The following is a 22,645-nucleotide window of genomic DNA, read 5'->3' as shown; positions in this document are numbered from 1 at the left end:
ATGAAGCGCTGTCACTAAAGGTTTTTTTTTGAAAATATATAAAGATGAAAAGGCATATTGTACCAGCATTAATATAATTTGTAACAGTCATAGAGTTCAACAACCAATTCCAAGCGTCTCATTTGACTTTAAAGCTCTTTTAATTATGTATAACACGTAAGAGTGAAGAAAAAAAAATTAAAAGCCCCTATTTAGTTTGTCATTTTTAGATTGTTACAGTAGATTTTAAATAGGATATATTGGAAAAAATTATTTTACAACGAAACCGAAATTTTCAAGCGTGCGAGGGTGTTTTGAAGATTTCAGTTTATTGCTTAATTTACGTTGTCGTCGTTGTAGGGGGTCCACGACAATGCGCTGTCGATCGACGGGCCAAAGATCATCATTAGCCAGTAAAAAGTCACAAATAGGATGGAAGGTTAATCTATGAATGGACAAGATTCCACATTTTTGTATAGCCTGCTCCTCACACATCAACCCAAAGTTTCTCGAAAAAACTTGATTATAGTGATACAATACTTGAATATGCTCCGCAGTAGCATAGCCTTTGTGACGCTCGAAACAATAGGTAGGAAATTGAAATGCTAATTTGTTGAGTTGTCTTTAACACGAATACGGTACTGTTATTTCAACTTTTAAGTGACTGAACGGAATTCGCATACCTGTCTCTTGTGACCTTTGCAATAATTGAAGCGGCAGCAATGCTAAAGACTGAAGCGTCACCTACGGTAATACGTTATGATGCTACATGTTTTCTGCAATACTCAAACAAAATTGTTACCTTTAACAATAGCCTCATAGTTTAATGAAATACTTTGATCACCAATAACCAACGTCTTAAGCAATGAAAGTCGGGGCGGTATACGATTTCCATCAATAAGAATATGACATTTTATTTTATTTTTTTGAGGATGAAGTTTGGGCAATTTCTCAATAAGTTCCAATACTGCTGTTGCCATAGCCTCCATAGTACAAGTGAGAATATCTGTTGCATCGATCTCTTCCGCAAGACGCTTAATAAATATGATCCATGTCATTGTGCGTTGTACAGATAATACCAAAGTACCTCAGCTGTCTCAAAAAGTAATGAAGAACATGTCGTTAGCCGGTGGTAGACATTTTCTCTTGTTTTTTCATCTAGCGTTTTAGAATCCTTTTATTGCAAGTAACCAAACATTTTTCACAATTTCAAATGAAGCATTTTAACAACAACCTGAATTTGTGTCAAATCAGACATACAATGAAGAGGGATAAAGAGAGCACATGTCACTACAGGGCCTGCTTTAATGGGGAAAAGTGAATAAAGACAATTTTAAACATGCACAATTTGATTTTATAACAGTTTTTTTTTCTCTCTACCTAAGCAGCCTCGACCAACTTCGTCTACACCAATGACGAAATCAACTTTATTTTTTTTGTACAAAATTGTTTCCTTTTCAATCGATACATTTGTTAGATTTGTACTTTTGGCACGATCTACCGCACATGAAATTATTATTGAAAGCGCACAAACCGACTGTGAAATGAAGTACAACGCAACACTTTTTTGTTCACCTCTTTTCACCATGCCATTGAAAATGTCAACCACTTTGTTTATTTAAATTTTATTTCATCATTACCTAGATAAGTGCAAAATGAATAAAGTTTAAATACAATTGATTTTCTAACGCTTGAAAGTACATCTGTGACATGTCTGATGTTATTTTGATGGAATAGCATCATTTTAACTAAAATTTAATATGGTGCTTTTTAATTCAATGTATTAAAAACACTAAGTATTGTTTAATCTTGTATACGGTTCCTTGAACCTTTGCCAAAAAAACTATGATTATGAGATTTCAAACTACGTCTTGTAGGAGCATTTTTGGGGGAAATTATTTTTTTATTGTGAGAATAGGGCGAATGAGAATTTGAATACACTGTCTCTTCATAATGATCTTCTGGTAAATACATCCATAATTCATTGGTGTCTTCACTTGAATACGAATTTCCATCCTTGTGGATGGTATGATACTTAATCAGGTCCACGTCGTCATGATCCATCCGCATTAAACGATTAAATGTTTTTTGATTAATCGACCCTAGCTTCCTATGACACTCAGTATGAGAGGTTTCAGTGTCTTTATCCATAGAGTGGCATGAGTAACTTTGTGATGAAAAGCTACTAATGTTCTCGTCACCACTGCACAATTTGTTCTCTTCATGTTGAGATTCGTGACTAGACTCGAAATGTTCATATAATTGAGAAATATCATCGGTATGACTTTCTTGAGAGGCTGGTGTTGTATCCTTAAACTGATGAAGATGTTTATTAAAATGTTCATAGTCTGATCCAATCGATGTTTCCAACGGCTCAGCATTATCTGAAACTGTATAGACTTTTTCCGCGTAATTTATTTCTTTTGTTGCGGCATCGTCCGAATCTATAAACGAACTGTATTCTAAAGAATTCGTTTTATTTTCATCAATGTCTTTTGACCGTTTCCAAGGGGCTGCTTTCGTGAGATTCAGATCATATGTCTTACTGTTAGTGTACGGAAAACTCTTCAGATGAGTCGTGAACTCTGCATTATTTTTTCTGCGGGACCTAACATTTTGTTGTTCATTACACATGGTCTTTTTATTTTTGTCACATTTCTTTTTTAGAAATGCACTTTGAACACTACAAGAAGGTTTTGTGTCATTATTAAAAGGTGTACTTGTCGACGTGTTCATGGAAAAATTGTTACTGTCATGTAATGACTTAGTAAGATTAGCTGTGACAATCGAATTGTCTTCATGAAAAGGCTCTTGATGTAAATCGCCTCTTAAGGAAATGTGAAGGGGATACAATGTTTTGTCAATGGATGGTTTGACGCTTTCAGAAATTGTTTGACCGTTTAAAGGTAAAAGTAGGTGCGAGTCTTTGGAAACAGGACGAACCACGGGATGGCGGTAAAGCTCCCAGTCGGAACCATAATAATTATTAAAGTCAAGTCGATACAGTAATTCTCTAAATGGAGTTACTCGTTACTCTAACAATGCATTAAAAAAAAAAATATCAACTATTGTTACCGTAAAGCATCCTGGTGTACAGTTGAGTTTCCTCGACATATAAAATGCTCTAGCATAAAAATTTCAAAACGTTTTAAACATCTGGTAAAATGAGGCTTCTGTAGAGTACCTTGTGCCGTAAGCCTTGAATACGAATTAATACGTTTAAGAAAGTCAATAAGAAACCCCCTAAACTTTTGAGAAATATGTTCCAGGCTGTTAAGTTTCGTAGCATCAATACGTGGGGGTTTATAATTATACAGACTAAGAAAAATGTCATTCTAAATTGCATAATGTCTTTTATTAAAAAAAGACGCGACTTTATTTTGTCGACAAAGTTACCGATAAATTGATAAATGTTAAAATAGAATTTTCAAGCTTCAATATAAGTTCCAACGTTGCGTTGGGGAATGATGGTTCTTTCAAAACGGAAAATTCTTCATCCATTTCATAGGTAGAGCATGAATGACGCAGTAGATCCAAAGTAGTGAATGCATGCGAGTTCATTGTGGACGAGGCACTCTCATTATTCGACTCAACATTGACTCCTTGAACATCCGAAAGAAACAACCCCGTCTATTGTGATAACACACCATTACTAAAAATTATTTTTTTTTTAATGTACCAGCATATCGTTTAAATAGTTTTGGTGGCATTCAATCATTAGATCAACCTGGGACATACGGGAACACGGACTTTGTTCTGCTAAAGTAGTCAAAACATGTTCAAGTCAAACAAAAGGGTCACACAATTCTTTCTTACCTTGCGTCACAAGCTGATAAAGATTTTGAACAAATTGTTTCCAGCTGGGCTCAATAACTCCATCAATAAAGAACGATTGGATATTTCGCATAAAGTGACTTGTTTCAGCATAAAGGCTTTCACACTAACAAATAGTAACACTCGAAACAGTTTGTGTACACGCTAGCTGTTACTTTCGACAAGGCCCAGTGTACATCTAAATAAAATTCATTGACTGGCTCAGAAGATGCTTTTTCGCGTTTTTCAAAAAAAGGTAAAGAACTCAGTATACCCCGGCGACATGTCCGTATGTGATTTTGCCATAAGAGATTTAGAGAATACGCCACTCGCTGTGTTCTGAAGAACGATATACATAATTTTCTATACTATACAAATAGGATTCTATACCTCCACAGCATGCTATGAATTTGCCTGTAGCGTTGCATAGATTTCTCATCAAGAATTAAGGAAACGGGATTTTGACATACAATATAATTAAAAGTTACAACCTCCCAACTGAAAACAATGCAGAAAGTGTACAAAAACCTATAAAAAGCCCACGATAATCTAATACCCTGATGGGTTATAGTGTAAACGTGTATTTCTGAGTTTCGTGACTTCAAATCGGTCTAGAACTTCTTGAGTGAGGTGTTGAGCGTTAGCTATAAAAACATAGTTGCCGCCACCAGCTTTGATTTCTTTTCAATTAGAAATAACGTACAAGAGGCGATAGCAACATCAAGGCAGCAACGTAAATCGTGCAGTGTGAGATGCTGTGCTGGTTCAGCCAAAGAACATCCTTTGAAGGAAGCTGTAGAATTCACTAAGTGTCTTGAAAGATTATGTGGAGTGCTATTATAAGGAGACGAACTTCCTGTGAAACTTCCATGAAAGAGTGTTAAAAGTTCGTAAATCAAATCCCCTTGTGATAAAAATAGAAAGCTAACAAGAAAAACATATTTAGAAAACGCGCACCAACTATCTTTCAATATAGAAAGGTATTCAAAACGACAGGTTATGGATTACAAACAGTGTTCTCTACTTCTCACATACCACCGTATTGCTTCACAGTGTTGAAGTAAATGATAGCGGTATAATAACAGATTCACAATACTACAGAAACGCCCACAACGTCGACATTAACCAGGTTAACGAGTCATAACAGGACATCACTCACACGTTTGAATTATGAAAATACAGCCGGTGAACCATTTTTTCCATATCCAAAAAACTTTGAAATGTTGATTCAAGAGGAGTTGTCTGCTGCTTACTGAGGATTAAACAACCCATATACTGTGTAGAATGGTTATGTTTGAGGCTTTTTTATGTTACCTTAGACTCTTTGTATACCGTAGTTCACTAAAATCAGACAAAGACCCTAAAGTATGACGCACTATGCTGGTGGAATCCAGTTGTTTGCCAGCCAAATGTTGTAGCATAAGGGAATGTTTATCATGATCCGTTCTACAAATGTCAGTATTGGAAATATCTGCGAGCGGCACTTGAAATAAGGGCTCTTCACAGTGTTTCGACACAGTATCGTCACGACATAAGACTTGTTTTTGAATATCAATAATTCTTGAAGACGAATCAAAAACATTAGTAGTTTTTTGAAAAGTTGATTCTAGAAACATGAAACACTTGGCAAGCGCTACAGCCTTTCCTGCATACACAATCTTAAATGTCAACTCATTGGATACATAGACGGGCAAAAGGTGTAGCCGAACGTTGTGCCTGAGACCCCAAAAAACATACACACGCTTTTGTAATTCGTGAAGTGTACCCGTATTTCCAGTAAAAAAGGGGGTCGAGTGTCAATGACGCATCACATGGTGTACAAGGCTCTTTCATTTCGTCTATAGAAGTAGGATGTGAAACCGACGCTCCATTTAAATGGATTTTTATAAAGAACTCATCACATGGATCCATTAAAACACCATTTGTAACCCATTGATAAACCATATCCAACCAAGGATTTTGTAACTCTTCTAACTTTCAAGAAAAACAATACAGACAATTTTTCTTTCCAGAGTCATAAAAAAGACAGACACAAGAGACGTTACCATATTATTCATGAGTGCCTTTTTCTCAGTATCACCATTATTAGAATTGTCTTGAGGAAACATTAATAAAATTAAAAGTGCATGTTTTTATTCGCTGTCATCACAAATTCCTATTACCAAAAACGACTGAGAGAAGGGGACCTCCTTTAATATATTGGGTGGCTTGAATCTAGAGCAGTATAACAAAACTTTTAAACAGAACAATTCCTTTCGCTAAAATGACATACGATAGACGCTAACAAAGCGATCTTTTCCGTTGGCTTTTGTAAGTATAACAGGAGTTTTCGAAGGGAAAACGTTTGACTAGTCTCTCTAAAAAAAAAAAAGCTTACGCTAGTGTCTAAATCAAATATTACCCATATGGTTGATTTCCAGCTCGGACGATTTCATTTTCAATGTACGCTAGCATTTTATAATAAATGGACAGATGTTTATGAACGAATTGCTGCAAGGATTGATGAAGAAGAGATGTAAGGGGTGGCTGAATTATATGTTGTGATGACGTCAAATTCGAGCTACTTAAATTTTTGACACCTACAAATTTCATGTTATTATGACATTGTCAAAATATCAATTAAGAAAAGAATGTATGAATAGTCTAAAGTAGCGTCACTTTAGAGCAGCGAACTTTTGAAAACAAAATTTTACATGCTATATCTTTAAAGGAATCGGTAGGCTCTAAATGATGTCGTATACAACGGTAGTAGCAACCTATTTTACAACACCGAGACACAAGAACTCGAACAGGAGTACTAACAACAATCTATAAAAAAAAACATTCTTGTTTATTTATGAAACAAAAACGTTTAAGACACCCTACATTTTGCCGCACAAGAAATGAATTGGACCCAGAATGATATTTGATGTAAGTTCCATCTATTCCCTGTAACGGATACATAATGTCACGTAGTAAAAGCAATTCGGGAACACCTGTAAAATCTGTCCAATATTGCCAGATTATTAAAAAAAACTTCTAGTGTAACGTTTTTTTAAATAACCTACATAATTTTTGAATCACCATGAAGCACGGAATGAGCGGGGATTGGGACGGAAGCATTGATCGAGAGTCTGAAACTGACGATTGAAGCGAATTGTTAGTATCACCTCTATAAACAACACAGTTAAACGAAATAAATGTTTTTATTACGAACACTTATTACCCGTGACAAGAAAATAAAGGAGAATTCTCGCCTCGTTGAAGTTGCATTTCCCTCGAATGATCATCCAGTTCGTCAGTTTTATTATTGTGGAACAGATTATCAGAGGGAAATAAGTTGTTTGAAGCTTGTTCTGCGTTTGAAATTGGGAACAATACAAGTGAATTTTATACCATAAATTGAGTCTACAACTGGATATAATTTACCCAGACTGTCACATTTTTTAGAAAAAGGGAGACATTTTGTATGCTTCTGTTGAGCGTTTTGATTATTCTCGGGCAATAAAAAAAACGCATCAAAAAGCTTTTTAGATTGACTTGTTTCACATTCGTGATTCTCAAAAATCGCATCAGAGTTTTTAGCGTTACATTCTTCTCCACTCGTTGTCGTTTCGAAATATTTTTTTAACTGATTCTTGGAGTGACTTTTGAATTGATTGCTAAATTGAGAATCCGATAATTCTAACATTTTCTTCATTTTAATATGGTTTTCTTAAAAAAATGGCTAGACAATCCTGATTGTTGCAGCGTCTTTAAAGCTGTATGCGTTGGTGTGATGTAACCTAAACGGGTCACTGTACTGCAGTCAAAAAATTAAAATAAATAGTTTATTAAGAATGTTACATTTTTTTTAACGAAAAAAACAAAATGAATTATTTAACATTTACACGACGCACATTAGTTTACCATGACAATAAAATTTATCAAGAATCATATGTTTTCAAACTTTTTAGTCAAATCTGAAGACGAAATTTATACAAGTAATTGATGAGCATAACTTTAGTTAAAACCATTTTTAAAGAAAATTGTTAAAAAAAAAAAAAATGAATCAATTAAAATTAGACATAATGAACGTACGTGAATTATCCTCACTTTATAAAGAGCCTAACAACAATTACACTCTTCTTTTAAAAAAACAAACGCGTTATATCCTCTTCCATTTTGTTAGCTATGCAATATAAATAACAATGGAGGTCTTTCTATCTTCGTCACTCGAATTTTGAATCCACTCAAAACTCTTCTGTGACACCAGACTCTTGTTTTTAGCTTATTTTTTTTAAAATGACCATTTCATTTCAAATATTTAACTATCCATTTCAAAAACAACGTACAACTGGACACGGTTGTATATTCTTTCGATCATCATTATTATTAAAAACTATAGAACAATATTGACGTTTTATGTTTCAACATGAATCGTTTCGTTTTTTAAATAAATCAGATCAGTTGTTGAATTTAAACGTAAACTTTTTATTGCATTTTTTATAGCATCAAAAAAAAAGTCCTTTTATTTGTTTGTCAACTTGATAAGTTAACATTCATTTTTCTCACTTTGCACTTAGTATAAAGATTTTTATATTGAAAAATAAAAGTTAGATGTAGTTACAATTTCTCTATCGTGACATTCAATAAAAAAAAAGCCTTTACTTCAAAACGACATAAAGTATTATTACAATTGAGTAACTCGTTAACTTATTAAAGTCCTTTCTTGTTTTATTTAAAAAAATAGATTAAGTAGACTGATTGAGAGGATAAAAATAAGGAGAGATTTTACATTACGCAGAACTTGAAATAATCTCTTGTTGTTGTTGTTGTTTTTTCCATGCCTTAGCTTTTTCAAGAATCTCCAGATTCTATAAAAAACAAAGTGTTTGCTAGGAACATACTTTTTTTGACGTTTTTCTTTTACCGCTGATTGAGAAACATCATCTTTGAATAGGTACTCTATAGCTTCTTCATAACCTTGAATTAATCTAAAAAAATATAACCATGGCAAGTAATAAAATTCTCATATAATTTAAAGAAATAACATTCTAGATTACCCATTATCCTCTTTAATTGTTTTCCTTATACGTATAGCCTTGGGCTTCATGGAAATAGCCTTTTGAAGTTCAATAGAATCACCATGTTGTTTCTCCAAAGAAATTAAATGCTTTTAAAAAATGTAAAATGCTTTAAATTTTTCGTTATTAAAGACTCACATCGATCAAGAATTTCCTTTCTTCATTTTTCTTTGTTTCTTTACAATGTTGCATACCTAAAAGAAATCATTGCCATAGCAATGAATTTTAAAAATTCATTTTTTTTTAGATGCATGGAAGCTTGTAGAATAAAAGAAACTGTCTCCACACATTTTTACCTCGGCTTAAGATTTCACGTGCACGTACTATATTATGACAAACTGAAAACTCAAAGGTACTGTAAGCCTTGAAAACCTATTGTAAAATAAAAATTAATTCAATAACTCTAAGGTAAGCCAAAAAATCTTACCTTGAAATGCTGACTTATTTTTAATAAGCGTTCATATAAATCTCGCACTCGTTGATGTTCCCCTTGCTGGGCCTCAATATCAATATATTTCTTCCATATCTTAAAAAAAAAAGAAAAAAATGATATAATAAAAATAAAAAAACATTCTTATTACATACCATTTCAGGTAACGTCACCGTATTTAAATCAATTGCGATTTCACAAAGAGCCTTGCCTCTTGCGTATTCTTCTAAATTGATCTCGAAATCAATAAACGATATCCAAGCTTTTGTTGAGGTTGGATGTTTTTCAATAAATTTTGCATGAATAGTACGACAACGGTCAATGTTTCCTAGGCTTAACTCTAACGCTGCATAGGCTAAAAAAATTTTATCTTTGCCATATTCTCCTAAAGCTCGGCCGTATATTTTTCTTACACGATCAAGTTGTAATTGCCTTATCTTAGGAAAATGACAATTTCGTTTTATTAAATTTCGAAAAAATATCGGTTGTGAATACCTCAAAATCCGCATAATGGATCCAAATTTTACAAAAACTAAACTGTTTGTGAGGAAGAATTTCGATCACTTTGTCATAAATATTACGAGTGCGTTCAACATTTTTAGCAATCATTTCTTCAAAAAAAGCATAATTCAACCATAAATAAATGTAGCGTTTCCAATATTTTTTCTGCAAAACAGGCGGCAATTGAGCGACCGCACGTTCATATGTGTCTCGAAGACGATCAATATCTGGGTACAATTCTTCTAAACGGATTAAATCAAACCATGTATCATAATCTTTAGAGGATTTGCGAAGTTTCTAATGAGTGTTTAAAATAAAGTTTATTTTCTTTAATTATTCATTAAAAAAAAGACTTACCTCTTCATAATAAATACGACGTTTTTGAATAACAACTGCTTCTAGGGTTTCTCTATCTCCTCTTTGCTTTTGGAAAGCAACATATTTCATTTCAAGTTCCTTACATTTTTCCTTAGGAAAACGTAATAAAGCTTGTTCAAACACACTTTTCACTCTTAATAAAAAAAAAATATTTACGACACAAATCAGATTTTCTTATTTTTTAGTTGCGAAATAAATTGAAAAAGGAATTTATTAAAATTGCTACAGACATACCTCTCGAATTCCTTCTGACGTTCTTCAAATTGAGCAAACTTTATGAAAAAATTTTCATCTAAATACTCTTCTGGTAAAATTTCAATCTTAAAAAAACAAAATGTAAGTGTCCAAGGCTTTCTTTTTTTTTAATAAAACTCAAAATACATACCGCTTTTTCAAAACTTGCTCGTGCTTTTATGATGTTATAATGTTTCTCCTCAAATTTACTATATTTCAAAAAAGTACTTTGACATGGACGACAACCTAATAAACGCTCAAACACACAACGTGCTCGATCAACTTCCTCACAACGCTCTTCAAATCGAACATATAATAGCCATGCTTTTTCTTCAGGTTCCCATTGCATCCATCGCTCGAATATCGCTCGAGCACCCGCATAATTACCTAGCAATTCTTCCATATAAGTATATTTAATCCAAAAATGGTCTACTCGAGGAAGAAGTTGTGTTACACGATCATAAAGATTACGTGCCTTAAAAAAAAAAAAACCACATTATTACAATCGTCGAACAATTGTTTAATATTGTATATGAGTTCAAAATTTTGGCATTACAATAGTTGTACCGAATTAACAAATTTATTTTTGGTTTCCATTTCTATATACTTTGACCATAAACCTATATTACTAAAATCCACTACGAGTGCTCTTTCATAAACAGACCGAGCGCTGAGCACATAGCCAGTTTTTAGATAGAGAAACAAGAAAAAAAAAAACAAAGGGTACCGTCGAAAATCACGTTGCGCACCTTCCCACTCTGCATAACGAATCCAAATCCCTAAATTGTGACGTTGACGCCGTAAGGCATCTTCATATTCTTTTCTTTTACGCACTCTAAGAAAATCAAAGCATTTTAGATGCTTCGTTCATTACAAAATCAGTTTACCGATAATCCTCTAATTCATCTTCATCCATAACACGCTGTCTGGGAGCTTTGACTTCTTTCTGCTGTCGCTCAACAGCTTCCCGTAAAAGTTGTTCAGCAGTGACTTGGATAGGATTCGGTGTTTTGTTTTTCACCTAACACAATGTCAAGCATCAATTCTCAAAGTTTCGCTCATTCGTTTAATATTTTTTTTTGAAAAAAAAAGCAAAACATTATGGTTTACCGCTAGCTTTCCGCCGCCACCGCCTGTACCCAATAGACATCATGATAATAATATAAATGTAACAAATTTCTCCACAAAAACCTACTTAAATTTATAACTGACATTTTCACCAAGTGAATAAAGACGTTGTCTTGAAGTCTAGTAAAGAAAACTCTTTTTTGTCTTTTTGCTTACAAGTAAAAGTTGAAAAATTGCATTCTTTACGCTGTTTTAAAACAACTGCGCCACTTGGATCAAGGTTCGTTCCTTCCTTCCAGTTATGTGAATTTTTAGTGAATCAACTTTTTGATTGTCTTTTCACATAGTAACAAATAGCGCACCTTCAATCGAAAAAGTAATTTGTATAAAATAAAATATGATTGCATTGTATGTTTTATTATTTATCATTCAAATCTAATTTCGTTATAAAAGAATTGTTTGACAGTAGTTTTTTTTTTATTTCTAAATGTCAAGTTTTTTCAAAACATGTTTTTCAATTAATGAGTTTTATAAGTTTCAAGCTTGTTTCATTTAATTATATCACAAAAAAAAATTCATTATCAAATGAGGTCATTGTTTGGTAGGTAAACTCTTTTACCGGCTTCAGTTGATTTCACGCATGAAATCTTTTTAGCACCTACATACTCATTTCTCTATGAGACGCGTTTAACTTGTGATTTTCTTTGCTTACTGTAAAGACTTTTACACTCTGATGAATCTATCTTAGCACTGAGATAATAAATACGACACTCTTTTTTTATTTTAACCTACAATTTTTACATAAAACCTTACACCACCTAAGATTAAAGTGAGATTTTATTTAGATAATCACTAAAAGAGCGTAAGACTACTATAAGAAAATTTTGATAACATTGTATTAAATAATTTTACTTGACTAGCATTAACATCTTCAATAGTTAATCCAGTATTCTTAATATACCTTCAAAAACTTAATCGCATTGAAAAATCTATAATTACGTGGTTTGTATGTTAAAAAGCAAGTTAATAAAAACTAATTTTTTACAAGAACAAAGTAACGCCTTCCAGGTCAAGATATTTTGTAGTTCCATTTTTTCAAACATGCTCTTGTAACTTTAAAGAAATACGTTCAGTCCACTTATCACCGTACTTTGAAATTACTTCGAAAGATATGATACAATAGAGTCCCAAACTGACATGTTTGATACAGATGTCAAGCAGCGGAAAGTAATTTGTTGCACTGCAGTAGAAGTATGTGAATCCTTTTGCTCCAAAAGTTCATTAAACATTTTTTTTTGCCTAATCTGTTTATCATAACAATTTTTTCCTTAAAATAAAATATTTACCATAGCCATTCACGACAAAAAATTAAATTATAGTGAAAATTATTACTTGTGAAATCCTTTGTAACGCAAAGAAATGTTTACAACAAGTGTGTTCAATACGAGACTTTAAAACCATCTTAAAATCTGGATAGCGTCCAGAAAAATATATAAACCAAGGCAAAAAAAATTTCATTAACAAGATGATTTTGTTAAATGGGTACACGTCGACAAATGAATAGGTTTTGTTTTATAAGCCATCTTCTGTGAAAATTTCACACCCGAGTTTTCACTCAAGATAAAGTGTAAAATTTTGTTAGTTTGATATAAATTTATGTAGAAAGGAATTTTGATTATTTGTTCATTCAAATGAATTCACCGCAGAAATTGGCTGCCAGAAGGCGTATGCGTTAAAATAGAGTTGTTTTGACATCTGTTAAAAAATAAACATGAAATACTTAAAAGCTTTTAAGGGTTATTGAATTAATTCGGAATTGTTATACTATTAAAACATACGTCTACCACACGGTCAAAAGAATTGTATGAACTGAACAAAGTGGTCCGACATAAGCGTAAATATGTTATAAATTCGTAGAATACACAAATTTAGGTCACACGTTTTAGACCTAAAGATTCTTCCTTTGTAACCGGGAATGTCCGTTTGGTAGAATTATATTTCTCATTTTCATCATGATATCAAGTCTCTTTAATAATGGTTGACACAATGTTCAATGGTGGCAGATTGTCAACATCAAGCATATAACAATAATCTTATCCCTGTACACTTGGAAAAGTCAATCTAAGAAAGACGCATTCTGAATCACATGTCTTACACTATTTGGTGAAAAAGCAGTATGATTCTTTACTTATCACAATGACATGCACAAGATTCCGCCTGACGAACCCAGTCTCGACATACATATGTACCGAATTCCCAATAAAATATCCGAACAAGTTGACCATTACAAAGAAAACCCAAAGAAAAAGTCGTGCTACTTGTTAGTTATTCCGTCATGAAAATTTTTTCTTTTTATACTACTTTTGATTTATGTAGATGTATATGCTACATGACTCGAACAACTTTAAAATATATTCCTTGTTCGAAACCCGCTTGACAAACACGCACAAAGTAATATATTGTTTATGGAATAGAAAAAACAATTTATTAGAAAATATACGACATTGATTTGATTACTTTACTTTAATATGAACCATCAAAACAAAGATCCTCTTTTTGTTTGGTACAATTACAAGATTTTTTTTACACAAAACTAATGATTTTTAATTTTAACAAGAACACTTTTTTTTTTTGTAATGATTTCATCAACAAATAAATAGCATAAGAATTCTAGACAAACACATGCACTACCCTGATAAGTTACAAACCCGGATATACAAGCTCCAAATGTATTCGAGCAGAGTTCTTACACCCGGGAATCCAACAATGTTGTTTCTTTCATTAAGATCTCTCTATTGTTCTTTAAACCCCATTTTTATTTTAATAGAACCAATGCCGAAAACAAGAAAAATTTTAAACTAATTCTTGTGAGGACGAACATGTTTCGATTGGGTATAAACAAAAACAATTCACTACATTTAATAAACTTATAAACTCAACGTGTTCCTTCACACAATAGATGTATTTGCGAATGGCTTCTCGACCACTAGAAATGCCTTTACAAGTTATCCTGGATCTTTCATTAACCTAACTTTTAATTTAAAAATAACCGTGCAATTCTAGGTAAGTCAATCAGTAAAACGAATTGTACTATTGAAACGATTAGTATTGAAGGAACTACCTAGGCTGTCAAGGTTACCTGTATAACTAAAAGCAACTCTAGCTTGGATAGTATTTGTTAAACGAAAGCGACATTCTTTGTTCAAATTATCATTACTAGGCTAAATATATTTTGTACTGGAGCGAGGTCTGCTATTGTGCGTACCTAAGGAAGTAAGAAGCATTCTTTCAATCAAGATGTATTCACGAAATAAAATATTTTTTTTTAATGTAGTAGGGGCTTTATAATTAAAAAAAAATAGTTTTGCTACTGGAAAAGGTTCTGAAATGGGAAGTTTGTATAAAATATCGCATCTGTACGACTCAAACCATTTGTACACGTGAACGCGATAATGAGATATACTGTTTATTAACTTCCGTAAATCACGCATAACTGAATAGTTTTATCTAGAAAAAAAAATGTTTATATCAAGTAAGCATTTGGTGCTTTATATTAAAAGGACAGGTAATACTTTTTTTTCTAGCAAATTTTTCCCTTCAAAATCCACAATACAAAATATTTAAAAAAATAAGTTGAATACGCTATGACTTTATATATGAAAAACCTTCACATGTCAAAAATAAAAAGTTAATGTAACAACATATAAACGTATGGATACCTTTTTATATATATTGAAAAACGTTCGCTTAAAGGCAGATTACTACTACTACTTGTACACACGACATGTTATTGAAATTACAAGAACCAAATTAAGTGTTAGACTCAACTGAACTCATTACCTACAGACAATTGATAGAAAGTATAGAAAGCACTGTAACGAAACCCTCTCTTATTTCAACGTGCAATACAAACGTAGTGTTAGTAAGCTTTACCCCACTAACAATGCGTTATCAACACAGCTGACGTGAGTTGTAAACTACAAGAAAATAAGACTGATAATTTAAGACATTTAGTATTTTAGTCATCGGTTATCAATTAAGTGAAGAATTGATTGATTTCAAAGGAGCATTTTTTGAAATGTAACAGAAACTTTTTTCAAATAAAATTAGTTGTTTATTTTACATTAAACACATTGTTTAAATTAAAAAAATCTTTTTTGTAACCAAACCTTATTTTAGTAAACAAACAATAAATCTATTAAAAAAATTACTTTTTATATTATTGTTTATCTAGTTGATTGCTATCTATATGCGCTTAATACTGATTGTTATTAAAAAATCTATATCGTTTTAATACGATGTTCCCAAAGTGAATAGTGTAACTGTTTATGTTATCCTACACACATATTTTAAAAGAAGCAATATCTTATAATACTATTTTACTCCATGGCATCCTCTTCATTTTCAATCATTGATTTTTTACTGTAGTCGGGTGTATAAAAAAAAAATCTTGTTGAAATAGAAAAACGAAGAGTATCAGGTTAACAAAACTCGACATTCTGAGGTCGTTCGCCATTGCATGCGACTCAAATAGTCATAAAAACGTTTTTATAACAATCGACTTTAGTTTTTTTTCTTACTAGAAGTATTAAAAACAATTTTTCTCTTTTTCTTTTAATGACCTATTTGTTTATTTGATATTTCAATGGATAGTTAAATTGTGTGTTTGTTCCATTTTAGTTTATTTATACGCCTCTCAATTTTTTTAGTGTAACTTACTCAAAAAAAGAATCATAGTTTTTAGATGGAACTTTTGTTTTCCTCTCACGGCAAGCATAAATGCGAATCAATATTTTCAAAAAAACGTGAAAATAGGGAAACAGTCGTTATTTTTGATTCCACATTTCGTGCATACTGTGAAACGTTGTGTGATCGCAATCTAAAACTTTTATCTGGAAATGAAAAAGAAAAAAAATTGTTGGTTTTAAACCATACCAAATCATCGAGTCATCAATTTGACAACAGTGTCATTTATATAGATGAAACGTTGTATGAGTTATCACCGCTTCAATGTCATAAAATGTTGAATGCATGGACTTTGCATGAAACAAGTATATCCGAATCTCTTTCCACCACTTTTTTTTTTTCCAAATTTTTAAAATATTTATTTCAAAGCCTTCATGAAAATTGTCTTTTTGTACTTTTTTCTCATCATTATTCTGTGTCGTTCCCGCACGACATAAGAAGCTATATAAGTTCACTTAATATAAATCTCACCCAAGTTAGAAAAAAAAACGACTGTTCGTCTTGTCACTTCCTAAATGTATGCTGCTCTTTCCTTTTTTCTCCGATATCTTGGTACCAAAGTAGAACGATTTTGAAAAATATAGAAGACGAGATAGACACAAATTTTGATTTGAAACAAGTCAAAACAATGCAGTTAATATTTTATAGGAAACATTATTCTTTTGGGCAAAAACAAAAAAGACAAACTTCACAAAACCGTATCAAGAAACTGGAGCAAACAAGGGATTCGATTAGAGAATATTTTCAACATCAAATAAGCGAGTGTTCTTCTAATTCGTTTGTAGTCCTGAAAAGTCTTAAGACACTTCACTCTATGGATACACAAGAAAGTTACTATGAAGAATTAAATGGAACATATACTAATTTGGAAAGAACACCTCACTGTCAAAAAATGTTTCTTGTTCCAAAAACTACTGCTTCACCATCACCCTGCATTGTCGAACCACACAAAAGTGAACATATAGCGAATTCGGTGGTACAGTTGCCTTCTAGAAAAGACCAAGTATTAAAACTTAAATGCTCTTATTCAAAAAAACTACCCTTGACGAGACGAAAAAGCGAAAAACGGTTTACCATTTACCTTTTCTTAAAGCAGTCATGTAGTGTTTCTACGTCGCAAACGCATTTGTTTAAAAAATTGATTCTTCCGTTAATGAAATGTGCTTTAGTTACCGGTTCTGATATTTTCTTGAAAAAACAAAAACATTTAAATCAATTTGTTTTTTTGAAACACTTGATTTTTTTTTCAAAGTTACTGCAAATACGGATTTCATCAAAAAGAAACCAAAATTGTTCTTCTCTCTTTTTGTCAAGAGTGTTGTCAAATCTCCTCTCTTGTGCTTTCTTAAACTCTCACTTCTTTCGTTTCAAACAACTGTCTTTAAAGTCTTATTTAAAATTATTTATAAACTTAATTTGGACAAATCGGGTAATTGATTTTTTCTAAAAGGAAACAACTTTTTTATAAAGTCTTGTGCATGGTGTGGTTAGGTTTCGCTAAGCAGTCCAAGGATAGATTCAAAACGACTAGAAGCATTCGCTTTAAAACATTATCATTCTCTTCATGTACGCTAACGTTTTCCACATAATACATACTTAAAAGAACATTTTGTTTTAGAAACGGATGGATAAAATGCGTGAGTTATCCAATTACTTTGTGAGACGTGTTGAGAATTTGTGTAACTTGAAAGTAGGAATACAAAAATGTAGAACAAACAATGATTTTTTTTTTTACGCGTACCTAACTCTTTCTTGTAGTCATTTGAGATATTCGAAAAATTACTACGGCGTTGTGACCATACAAATAGTTATTTTACGCTGTAAGCGAGTCGTCAACTTACTAGTAACGTGTTTTTTATTATGTTTCTTGAAAAAAATCAATCTTGTGAACAGCAGAGATCCATACATCTATTTCGTTGTTTTTTTCTCGTGTTGGTTCAACATACAGAGACAACGGCACAGGATGTGTTGCCCAATTAATACAAGGTTGGCACGTAAGGGTTGTCAAAGAATGTTTCAAGAGGGAATTGGTAACCCTTTGAAAAACAAAATCGTTCTTGTAGGCCCGGCATCCACATTAGAGAGGCTAGAAGAGATATCGGACGACTATGAGAGTGTTGGTATGCTAGTTTGTTCTGCTGCGTTTTCTTATTTGAAAAAAACTACGTTGTAACTTTGTATAAAGCATCCTTAAATTATGAATGTTAAAGTTTAAAAGAAAACAATTCTGGTTTGAATTTGACAGATTCATTCACTTCGTTTAACGATTACAAGTCGGTCCAATCGCTTGGCAGTTATCATAGTTGTAGTAGTCGTTCTAGTACTCGTTCATTTTCTCCAACTTTAGTATCTATGTAAAGTATCGCTATTAAAAACATTTTTTTAAACTAGTATAACGGAATTTTTTTTTTTTTTGAAAAAAAAAAAAAAGATTAAAATAAACTAATATAATCTTTTTCATTTTTCAATCATAAAATATTTGAAGCGGAAATAACTAATAAATCTACGCTATTCACAAATATTAAAATACTTGGCATGAAAAATATACATAGGTTAAATTGAAACCTAAAAAAAAAACCATCACGTTGTTGCCAAAAAAAAAAAATTTTATTAACATGTTGTATAGAAAGTGAATTATTATGTTTTGTTATTACAGAATATGAGTTTAATTTCATTAAGGTGTCAGCAGGATTCAATTTAATGTGTTGTACTGTGCTTAAAATCTCTAAAAATCTTTTTTAATTATGTAACAAAGAACAAATGTAATTTATTTAAAAAAAACCTATTCCAAAAGAACGGAAAAGTTTTAAATATATGTAAAGTTAAAAAATTGTTTGATGTATTTGTTGTCTTTAGTCATAACTTGTTTGATAAAATCATTTACAAAATCAATAATCTTTACTGCACTAGTCACAGACATTCACCAATTGTTCAGAACAAATCAAATTGACGAAGAACTGAGACGACTTACTATAAAAGTATAATTAACTCATATTCTCGCATTTGAAACCAATGCTTTTTGTATCTTTTATTTACTAAACGCTTTTTGTATGCTCGTAAGATATCGCTTTACTACATTATAATAAATGAATTGCTATTTTGATCTTGACGCTTGTTGTGATTACTTATGATGTTCAGTTTTTTTACAAAATTAAAGTCAGCAAAACGTATCCATATTTCTTTTTAAAAGTCGAATAAAATTTGTTTTTCTAGTATGAATTCCATTATAAACAATCCAACACATTTACTTGGTGGTAACAATATTTCAACTATGAGCACGATATAATTTCTCCTTTTCTTAGCGCTTGTATCTATTAAATTAAAAACAGGGGAAACTTTTGTTGGAGAGTTTTTTTGTTATGAAGTGTACCACACAAATACTATTGTTTTAAGTTCGTTTTCCTTTCATTTTGTTGCATTTTTTACAACATTTTTATGAATTCCAGAAGAACAAACAGAAGCAAATCTTGCGTCCTTTCGTATAATTAAAATTTCTAATGTACATGACGTCACGGCCCTTGTCTTACCGCCTCACGTATGTTTAGTGATGTTGGGTCTAGTTTCTTCTTATTTTTAGTTTTTATCTTACGCATTTTACATTCATATTATTTTAAGATTCTATAGCGTCAAAATGGTCGACTATAGAATCCGATCGTGTTGCTAATTTTGGGTGTTGCTATTGTGTTTGTTAGAATGGGCAAATAATGCATCCACTTCCAACCTGTAATAAAGCGTTATTAGATCAAAAAGATCAATACGCGTTAGCGCATTATTCTGATAAACGTCATACGTTTGGAGTCAATGTAACCCAGGATGCTCAAGACATTTTTGATTTTATTCATAAAACGTATGTTTTGTAATGATTAACGTAGCGATATTTTTATGTAAAGGCATCCGGATTGCCATTGGGGGGATGGAAATTCTATTCAAGTGATGGGTATTATTTTAAGACCTCCTTATACATCAGACACCTGTGAGGGTGAAGGGCGTGCTTTGGATCGCATCAAACAAGTGGTAATTTTTTTATAAAAGTTATATAATTTTTTTAAATTATACTATCGATTGTTAAATCTTAACATTTTCAATATTAATGTATACTTAATGTTTTCCTTTTTAAATTATTGTTTTAACAGTTAGATCGTTTTAATCAACGCAAGGAAAATTTTCGCAGCATGGGAAATACCGTTACCAATTCACAAGGGAAATCGTGGGAATTTATGGATCAAAGTGACCAACTTTCAATTGTTTCAAATACAACCAGCATGCCGTCCAAAATGGGGAAATCTGTCTTTCGCGCTGGTTCAACAAATCAACCATCAATGAACTTTGCTCCAATACCCTACATGCCTACTGAAGATTTATCTACCAATTGTCATGCTGTATCTTCTTATCCGTTGTCTACTACTGGAAACCAACCTGTTATGTTTTTAAATCCAGCATCCACACAGAATATAGAAGAAATGAATATAGCAGCTACACAGCAGGGTGCCAATGGTGTTATGTTGATTTTTTTGCAAAGTAAGAATTCATTTTCTTTATGTCGTTCAAAAAACCTAACGTGTTCAACTTTTCGATATTCTATACCTTTACTGTATTCATTTAGATCCAGACGAGTGCCTCGGTGAGGCTCAGAGACCCATGTTTTTACCTAATCAGGTTGTACCCGACCATCGTCATGGGGGGATTGAGCCGCATGCAGTTCATAACGTCGTTGTTTATCCAGGATTTAATAAAGCAACAAATCAAATGCATCCTACATTAAATACTGAGCCTCTGGGATTAGATGAATCTGGAGAACCTTTGTCTAATGTAAAGCAATTTCACTCAAAGAAAAATGTTTACGCAAGTCAACCCGTGCCTTTAATAACAGCCGCACAAAGCACAACAACTCGCTACTATGATGGCGGACGTCCTAGTGTTAGTAACTCAATACATTTGATACCTCCCCCAGCAACAGCAAGAGGGTCTGTAACGACTTCTGTAGATGCTCAGAATTCTCATCTCTTCACTCCAGGTAAAAAAATAATGTTAAGAAAATTTATTTTAAAAAACACATGGTTTGGTCAACATAATGGTTTTTTTGTATTGTAGCATCAGTTCAAAGAGAACACTCATGCGATTCCAAACCTAATTTGAGTACGACACTATCAAAAACGCATTGCGGAATAAGTCAAAAAAATGGAAATTCTCCCGTTAATTCTTTAGCCTCCGTTAAATGCGCAACTGATGCACGTAGTGCAACAACAGTATACCAACGGTCCAATTCGAATGTTGGGAGTAGTAATTCCAAATATAATAGTACTACGAACCCATTACCTGTTGTAGCAGCACCTGCGGAATCGGATGCGCCACAATATTTGAATAGTCAGGCCTCAGCCAAACCTTTATACACTGACCATCAAAGCACACATGGAACGAATAGAAACGGTATGTCAATGAAATGTGAAACATAGACTGGATGGAGTTTTTCTTATTAACACAAAATGCAGCAACAGGAGCTACGGGAACAACACCACAAGATACATCCGCTCCTGTGTCTCCTTACAATCATGCACCTCACTCTCAACAACGTTTCACACGAGTTCCCTCAACAGGATCAAGGCACCTCCACGACTCACATCATGTAATTTGTTTTTTTTAAGGGGGGGCGTCATCATTATGATTTCAAACCAGTCAGGGCGTAGTCGTTGGAATTTCTCCATGCGACAACAAGGAAATAATGTGCATAATTTTTCAGGTCCTTCCAGTACTTCTAATTCTAAAAACCATTCACAACAGCATTTACGAGGTGGTTCTGTGTATTCGACATTGCCAGACGACACTCATCGTTCAACACTTCCCCCTGATTCGAGTTTATCAGGCAATTTAAATGTATCAGGAAATCTCGCTTCGTCTGGTAATCTATAAAATGACATGATGGACTTCATTTTTTTTTTTTTTGATTCACTCTAGGAGATCATCATCATCATCGTCAAAATAATAGTTCAATTCATTACAACCATGCGAATCATTCAAATTATAGACCCATCAATGAAGGTAAAACCAATAGATCTCAGGTAATGTTTACTATCGAAACTTAAGAACAAACAATTGATTAGTTTAATACATTTTAGAGAAATCGTGGAGGAGGAAATCGTCGAAGAGATGCACAATAATGAAAGAACTTTTTTTCGTTCTGTTTCTTGTAATTTACCCTGCTTTCCATTCTTTAATATTATGATTTATTTTATAAAAAAAAAATTCTTCTTGCGTTTGGTCATTTTTTAAACTGGTGAATTGTACGATGGTGTTAATTTTTATGTGAAAAAAGAACGACATGAAATCAAATTATTATAGATGTCAATTCTAATGAAATAGTAACGCAACTAACAGGTCTAGAATGTGTTAACTGTAGCCCATGACTGGTGAGATATCACAATTTGAAAGAGTTGTTATCAAACAACAAAGGCAT

At 32.5% G+C, this 22,645-nt stretch overlaps 4 protein-coding genes and 3 long non-coding RNA genes across 14 annotated transcripts; 3 read left to right on the top strand and 4 right to left on the bottom strand.

Annotated features, from left to right (window-relative positions):
• Positions 1-426: 426 nt before the first annotated feature.
• Positions 427-1,374, top strand: LOC128883571 (uncharacterized). Its single transcript, XR_008459059.1, has 5 exons — positions 427-568; positions 641-728; positions 794-975; positions 1,052-1,165; positions 1,234-1,374. It is a non-coding gene; the product is annotated as an uncharacterized LOC128883571 (long non-coding RNA).
• LOC128883154 (uncharacterized) lies at positions 879-7,971 on the bottom strand. Of its 4 annotated transcripts, none has more exons than XM_054135206.1 (29): positions 7,852-7,971; positions 7,681-7,733; positions 7,201-7,573; positions 6,998-7,127; positions 6,840-6,943; positions 6,658-6,776; positions 6,486-6,600; positions 6,194-6,371; positions 6,065-6,149; positions 5,955-6,006; positions 5,838-5,887; positions 5,558-5,766; positions 5,107-5,508; positions 4,952-5,044; positions 4,828-4,887; positions 4,496-4,716; positions 4,349-4,436; positions 4,183-4,290; positions 3,969-4,131; positions 3,796-3,919; positions 3,659-3,738; positions 3,376-3,609; positions 3,164-3,314; positions 3,055-3,103; positions 1,555-2,992; positions 1,360-1,476; positions 1,214-1,281; positions 1,067-1,153; positions 879-1,013 (listed from the first exon to the last, which is right to left on the bottom strand). In XM_054135206.1, exons 3-25 carry the CDS (start codon positions 7,469-7,471, stop codon positions 1,783-1,785), a joined length of 4,296 nt encoding a protein of 1,431 aa, XP_053991181.1. In that variant the 5' UTR covers positions 7,472-7,573; positions 7,681-7,733; positions 7,852-7,971; the 3' UTR covers positions 879-1,013; positions 1,067-1,153; positions 1,214-1,281; positions 1,360-1,476; positions 1,555-1,782. The 4 variants fall into 4 exon arrangements, with proteins under 4 accessions (XP_053991181.1, XP_053991182.1, XP_053991184.1 ...); XM_054135207.1 differs by having other exon boundaries at positions 1,214-1,278; XM_054135209.1 differs by lacking the exons at positions 879-1,013; positions 1,067-1,153; positions 1,214-1,281 and having other exon boundaries at positions 1,358-1,476; positions 6,065-6,140.
• Positions 7,972-8,338: 367 nt separating this feature from the next.
• On the bottom strand, positions 8,339-11,775 carry LOC128883259 (crooked neck-like protein 1). Its single transcript, XM_054135436.1, has 16 exons — positions 11,576-11,775; positions 11,491-11,513; positions 11,268-11,401; positions 11,108-11,215; positions 10,948-11,050; positions 10,532-10,855; positions 10,381-10,466; positions 10,126-10,279; positions 9,763-10,065; positions 9,423-9,704; positions 9,265-9,363; positions 9,134-9,209; positions 8,976-9,031; positions 8,817-8,926; positions 8,684-8,747; positions 8,339-8,627 (listed from the first exon to the last, which is right to left on the bottom strand). Exons 1-16 carry the CDS (start codon positions 11,592-11,594, stop codon positions 8,550-8,552), a joined length of 2,019 nt encoding a protein of 672 aa, XP_053991411.1. The 5' UTR covers positions 11,595-11,775; the 3' UTR covers positions 8,339-8,549.
• A 198-nt stretch (positions 11,776-11,973) lies between these two features.
• On the bottom strand, positions 11,974-12,691 carry LOC128883560 (uncharacterized). Its single transcript, XR_008459054.1, has 4 exons — positions 12,494-12,691; positions 12,361-12,437; positions 12,161-12,300; positions 11,974-12,106 (listed from the first exon to the last, which is right to left on the bottom strand). It is a non-coding gene; the product is annotated as an uncharacterized LOC128883560 (long non-coding RNA).
• A 3,501-nt stretch (positions 12,692-16,192) lies between these two features.
• LOC128883249 (uncharacterized) lies at positions 16,193-18,778 on the top strand. 4 transcript variants are annotated; one of them, XR_008458814.1, is made up of 7 exons: positions 16,193-17,623; positions 17,686-17,760; positions 17,813-17,884; positions 17,953-18,037; positions 18,091-18,188; positions 18,258-18,314; positions 18,440-18,774. XR_008458814.1 is itself a non-coding variant. In XM_054135416.1 (7 exons), the coding sequence occupies exons 1-6, from the start codon at positions 16,193-16,195 to the stop codon at positions 18,304-18,306; spliced, it is 1,782 nt and encodes a 593-aa protein (XP_053991391.1). In that variant the 3' UTR covers positions 18,307-18,314; positions 18,440-18,778. The 4 variants fall into 4 exon arrangements, 3 of the variants coding, with proteins under 3 accessions (XP_053991391.1, XP_053991390.1, XP_053991389.1); XM_054135416.1 differs by having other exon boundaries at positions 17,953-18,014; positions 18,088-18,180; positions 18,440-18,778; XM_054135415.1 differs by having other exon boundaries at positions 17,953-18,014; positions 18,440-18,771.
• LOC128883250 (uncharacterized) lies at positions 17,756-18,163 on the bottom strand. The gene is made up of 3 exons (XR_008458815.1): positions 18,036-18,163; positions 17,936-17,976; positions 17,756-17,877 (listed from the first exon to the last, which is right to left on the bottom strand). It is a non-coding gene; the product is annotated as an uncharacterized LOC128883250 (long non-coding RNA).
• A 451-nt stretch (positions 18,779-19,229) lies between the features above and the next one.
• LOC128883300 (uncharacterized) lies at positions 19,230-22,542 on the top strand. Of its 2 annotated transcripts, XM_054135507.1 has the most exons (14): positions 19,230-19,250; positions 19,333-19,361; positions 19,408-19,448; positions 19,497-19,586; positions 19,641-19,729; positions 19,887-20,041; positions 20,085-20,208; positions 20,328-20,712; positions 20,798-21,208; positions 21,286-21,621; positions 21,684-21,817; positions 21,868-22,090; positions 22,147-22,250; positions 22,308-22,542. In XM_054135507.1, exons 1-14 carry the CDS (start codon positions 19,245-19,247, stop codon positions 22,347-22,349), a joined length of 2,169 nt encoding a protein of 722 aa, XP_053991482.1. In that variant the 5' UTR covers positions 19,230-19,244; the 3' UTR covers positions 22,350-22,542. The 2 variants fall into 2 exon arrangements, with proteins under 2 accessions (XP_053991482.1, XP_053991483.1); XM_054135508.1 differs by lacking the exons at positions 19,230-19,250; positions 19,333-19,361; positions 19,408-19,448; positions 19,497-19,586 and having other exon boundaries at positions 20,126-20,208.
• Positions 22,543-22,645: the final 103 nt, after the last annotated feature.

Source organism: Hylaeus volcanicus, unplaced genomic scaffold, assembly GCF_026283585.1.
Source record: "Hylaeus volcanicus isolate JK05 unplaced genomic scaffold, UHH_iyHylVolc1.0_haploid 12221, whole genome shotgun sequence".
Classification (NCBI taxonomy): domain Eukaryota; kingdom Metazoa; phylum Arthropoda; class Insecta; order Hymenoptera; family Colletidae; genus Hylaeus; species Hylaeus volcanicus.
Note: the sequence above shows the minus strand (reverse complement) of the source record. Positions and strands in the feature narration are given on the sequence as shown.